The 5455-nt window shown below is 32.2% G+C and overlaps 1 protein-coding gene across 1 annotated transcript; it reads right to left on the bottom strand.

Annotated features, from left to right (window-relative positions):
- Positions 1-1879: 1879 nt before the first annotated feature.
- Positions 1880-5095, bottom strand: LOC123893747 (zinc finger BED domain-containing protein DAYSLEEPER-like). Its single transcript, XM_045943548.1, has 5 exons — positions 4975-5095; positions 3914-3965; positions 3156-3820; positions 2892-3060; positions 1880-2258 (listed from the first exon to the last, which is right to left on the bottom strand). The coding sequence occupies exons 2-3, from the start codon at positions 3963-3965 to the stop codon at positions 3168-3170; spliced, it is 705 nt and encodes a 234-aa protein (XP_045799504.1). The 5' UTR covers positions 4975-5095; the 3' UTR covers positions 1880-2258; positions 2892-3060; positions 3156-3167.
- Positions 5096-5455: the final 360 nt, after the last annotated feature.

Genomic DNA, 5455 nt, shown 5'->3' with positions numbered 1-5455 from the left:
CAAATTTTACGGGAATATTTAACGAATTTTAAAATTTTAGGGGGTATTTGCAGTTGGGCATTTGGCACAACACGGTTAATAAAGTGCAGCAGCTTCTCCATCTCTGATTTGACCCTTCTTCCATGTGGTCCCTCCCATTTTAATTATTCACGCAATTTTTATAATATTAAAAAATAAATTGGGGGCGGTGGCGTAATTATTCTAATTTTTGTGGACCCAACATCTGGTCAAGAGGATAACGTGGCGTGTTTCTGGCAAGAAGCCTCATCACGAACGAATCTGTCGGCAGCAGAGACGTCACGCTGTTTCTCTCCGACATTCATACAATCAACAACACTCTCCACCATCACACGCGTTTTTTATTTGTCCTTTTTTCTTTATTGTTATAAATATAAAAAGAGGTCGTGCGAGCTTAGCTCAATTGTAAGGAACGTTGCACCATCACACGAAATTTCATTTATTTATATTTAAGGTAAAAATTTTAGCATTACTTGACCAAAAAAAGTCGGAAAGAGTTAAATATTTTTACCTTGTAGTATAAAATTATTATTTTTAAGTTTAATCTATAAAAAAACTCCCACCGTACAATATATATTCAACATCCACTCTCATGTTTAGCATAGGTTTGGGTTAAATACACATTTTTTTGTCATTAATTTGACTCTATAATAATGTTGAATATGTTTTGATATCAAACCTAAAATGTAGTTAATATTTAAGAGTCTGAAAACCTAAGCAATATAAGAGATCAAATAAACTCAAACTACATATTCAACAAATCAATTGATATTAAATTATCAAAAGTCATGAAATAACAAGAAAATCCATTAAAAACATTTCATTTTCAAAATTTATTAATTTTTGTGATTTAATTTATAAAATATGTAGGTAAACCTACACCATATTCGTATATTATTTTTTGAATTAATACCATATTCGTATTTCATATCATATAAAATAATATTAAATTACTATTTTTAAAGTATAAAAATATGATAGAGAGATCAAAAGTGATTAATGATTTTTTTTTTTAAAATAAATGGACCAATTACATTAATGTATAAAAATAAAGGATTAAAACCTTAACTAAACTCAAAATTTAATATTTTCTTCGTCCTAAAATTTTGATCCTTTTAGAGTTTTACTCTTATTTTATTAAAAAGAGAAAAGTATTTAACGAATGCTTAATTTTTTAAGATTATAAATAGTAAGTTATCGATTCACCAAAAAAAAATAGTAAGATATCATTAATTGTACTTTAATTTTTTAAAAAAACAATAAAATTTTAGGACAAAATTAAAAAATTAAAATGACCAAAATTTTGGGACAAAAAGAAAAAATTAAGAAATTAAAAATAAATTTAATCCTTAAAAAAATAGTCGTTGGTGTTGTTCTCTCCATCAACCTCTCGTCTCTGTCGTTGTTGTTGTTTGTCGTTGTCAATGTCTTTGTAGTTTTTGTCGTAAATGATGAGGTGGCGCCGTTTGCTGTCTATTATCCATAGGGGTGGACAACGGGCCGGGTTGGGTCGGTATGGGCCCAAAACCTCAAACCGGCCCAATCCGCGGGTGGAAACCTCTGGCCCATATCAACTCAAAATCCATTAACGGTTTGGGCGGGTTGGGTTTAAGCGGGTTGCGGGTCAGACGGATGGTTTTATACGGTTTGGGCCAATTGCAGCCCAATTGATTTTTTATTATTTTTTTTTGTTTAATTGGTTTTTTTTTGTTTAATGGGCCTATTTTCAAGTTTTTTTTTTTTGTAACAGCCCAATTTTGAACAGTACAACCAAAATAGACATTTTTTTAATATATGATCACAACATAAATTATAAACATAACATAAAGTAAATATCACATTCATCAATATGACAACCATATTACCAAAGTCAACCCAGCACATACAAAGCAAGTCATAATTAAGCCATATTAGGTCGAAGGCCAGGGGGCTTTACAGTTTACATAAAGTAATGAGCTGTTTATAAACATAGATTACAACCATTAAGGCATAAACCATCAACATGATGAATTTTCAGATCGAGCAGTCTGACACAACAATTTCACACAGCCTAAATACATATATATATATATATATAATAGTTATAAAGCTGGCTAAATTCCAATGCGCAGCTAAACAACACAGCCAAACATTATCAACATAACCTCATCCAAATTAACAAATAAATGGATTTTACAATGCTTTAGAAGCAGTAGCACTGCAAGCAGCTGATGCTCAACACATGTAAAAGAACGTTGTTGCTGCACAAGTGAAAGTGAAGCAATATATATTAGTTATCTATGCAATAATTTTTTTTCAAACTTAACTAATAAACCAAAATATATAATTAATTTATAAAGGAATGTCAAATTAACCCATCAAACCATGAAAATTAGGAACGTTGGGCAGACCAATATTAAAAGACTAATATCCTCATACCCAAGGGACTCCACAATGTGTAAAGTTACAATTTATCAACGTTCCAAAGTAAGCAGTAGTTCCTCTGTTCTTGCTGCCATTTAGTTAGCTTCTACTTTGCAACTGCTAGATTTGGTAGTTTAAATTAAAACTTTGATTTAGTTAGCTTCTACTTTGCACAAGTTGAGGGAAACTGATCCGTAATTGATATATGTAGTACTTGCTTACCTATTTTTAGTTTTACTTGTTTATGACTTCTATTAAGAGTCAGTGTATTTTTACTATTCCTTGACTTTACAACATCCTAGGCTATTTGTTAGTATTTCTAGTCATTAGAAGTTCCTAGACATCAAATGTAATTGTTGCAGCTTCATGAAGGTGTGATGTGATCTTCTTTTAGACACACAATTTTTTTACATATTTCAATAACTTAATATTCACATTGATCCAAAAAAAAATTAACCCATCAAACTTACCATTTACTAATCTTCATCATATTTCACTAGGCAGCTAAGCATTTATCAGCGTTCGAAATCACATGGAGCCAAGCTCACAAGCAGGCTACATTCCAAAATGCGAGGTTCAAAAGAGTGGCATGTGATGTTTGAGTCATATGTGACTCCAAAATATCAAAAAAATGCATCCCTACAAGTAATTAAATTAAATTAGTATATATAAATAAAAATTAATGAAATACATAAAATAAGAGAAAGAGATAGACAAAAAATTGATTTGTGTACCATAAAAGGGAATCAAACAGAAGGTCCAGCTGCTGGAAGTGCTTCACCAGCAGTACCAGACCGAGACGCCCCACTTGTACTAACTCCAACCGAGGGATTCAACCAACTTTGAGTACATATCAAAGCCTCTACCAAACGTGGGCTCAATGAACTCCAACATGTGTTTAGAACACTACCACCCTTGCTAAATGTGCTCTCAGATGAAACCCTTGACACATTTCCTATTCCCCATTCCCTCAATACCTCTTCAACTTTTCTTTCAATTGAGTCATCTAAGTCCTCTTTGTCACCTAGAATTAAAGTGAAACTAATGATTCGTTTTTGATCATTCCCATCATTGTTAGTGAAGAAGACAGTAATGACCAAGTAACTAAGTTTTTGAGGTGATGTCCAACAATCTGTGGTTAAGGCTACACTAGTGCAATTAGTTTTGAAAAATGTCTTGAGCTTCAGTTTTTCAGTCAAATAAAGTTTATAACAATCCTTAGCAATAGTCCTCCGTGAAGGGGCAGTGAATTGTGGTTGTAACTGTCTACCCCATTGTCTAAACCCCTCACTTCCTACACATCTAAATGCATTTTCATTACTGAGAACAAAATGTGTAATGACTTTTCTACACTCATCCATATTGAATATTTGACTTTGTGATTGTGGTTCAGCAGATTCTGAAACAATTATAATAAATTAAATGTTTTAGATTTGTAAACTATAAATTTATAGAAAAAGAAACATAATGTGCTTTTAAATATTGATATAACCTTGTGTGCTCCCAGTCGGGGTTCCTTGCAAGATCCTAGCTCTTTGCGCCATCTATCAACATAAAAAGAAAAACATGTTTCAAAACATGCTTACAATCAAAACTAAAACAAAAAAAAAAAAGAAGAAAGAAACTAATTACATGTGTTTTCTTTAAAAAATTCTTAATCAAATGACATCAACTAATGATAATAAACAAGATAGGTGTAAAAAGAGGGAAACAGAGGAATAAAAAAACATCTGATATATTTTGTTTTTTAGCAGCAAAAAAGATTTTATTGAAACTACTCACCAAATCATAAGGCATGATTTGAGAGCATATAGTTACAACAAGAAAAAAAAAAAACAGAACAGTAAAACAAACAAGGCTAACAAACACATGTAGCCAAATAACAACAGACATAGCAGAAAAGCAAGGGGTAGCAGGAAACAAAAAAACATCTGATGAATTAAAAAAGAGCAAATTAACATGGTAGCAATGGATTAAAAACAGAAGAAAGCACAATAAACTGAGAATCATCTATGAAAATCATTAAAGAACTAACCTTGTAATAATAAGGAACAAATAGAAAACAAATAATACTAGACTGAAATTAAAAAAGCAACAAACAAATAAACATTGTTATTACCTTTCAAGAACAGGATAATAAAAACTCTCAGTCAGGGAAACAAAGTAATAAAAACTACAATACCTAAACTAGATAAAACTAGATACATAGATAAAACCAACCACAAATGTTCAAGGAAATATATCATAAATAAATCCAATAACATAGATAAGTTAAAAAACAAAGAATTTTAAGTTTGAATAACAAGTTGTGATGATTTTAAAAACTACAGAAAATAATAACAACTTTGAATAACAAACCCTAAATCAAAAATTCTAAAAATCCAGTGAAGAAGAATGAGAATGACGAAATATAGAAGATTGAGAAGGATGAAAAAGAATGAAGAACACAGACAGATACATCTCTTGGAAAGAAAAGGTGTGATACATCTTATTGCAAAGAAAACCATTGAATAAAGACATAAAACACAAAGAAAGAAAGGCTGGTAATCGTACCTTCTTTGAAGATGGTGGCTGAGTGTGCGAAGACGGTGGTGGATCGGAGTTTCAGATCTTCAATCTTGTCTCTCTAGATGCGGCGCTGTGCACTGCTAGGGTTTGAGATTGGAGAGGAAGATGTGTTGTTAAGTACATACGCGTATAAGTTACAAAACAATAACATAAATAATTAAAATAAAAATAAAAACTAAGTAGTACGGGTCGGTTCGGGTATCCGTGGATCCCATTTATTGAACCGGACCCGACCACATGAACTCCCTTGAAACCGTGAAACAGACCCGCGGGCTCAAAAAACCGCCCAAATCCGACCCAAATCAGTTTTTTTTTTCGGTTTCAAGTGGGCTGGGCTGGTTTTGCGGGTTTTGTCCACCCCTAATTATCCATCGACTGGGGCGGCTATGTCCTATTGAATTTCAACATTTCTTTGCTTTGGGGAGCAGTTGGGAACGACGCCGTTTTCCTTGACACTTGTTTTCAA

The sequence above is a fragment of the Trifolium pratense genome, linkage group LG7 (assembly GCF_020283565.1).
Source record: "Trifolium pratense cultivar HEN17-A07 linkage group LG7, ARS_RC_1.1, whole genome shotgun sequence".
NCBI lineage: Eukaryota > Viridiplantae > Streptophyta > Magnoliopsida > Fabales > Fabaceae > Trifolium > Trifolium pratense.
This window is presented reverse-complemented; position numbering and strand designations above follow the sequence as displayed.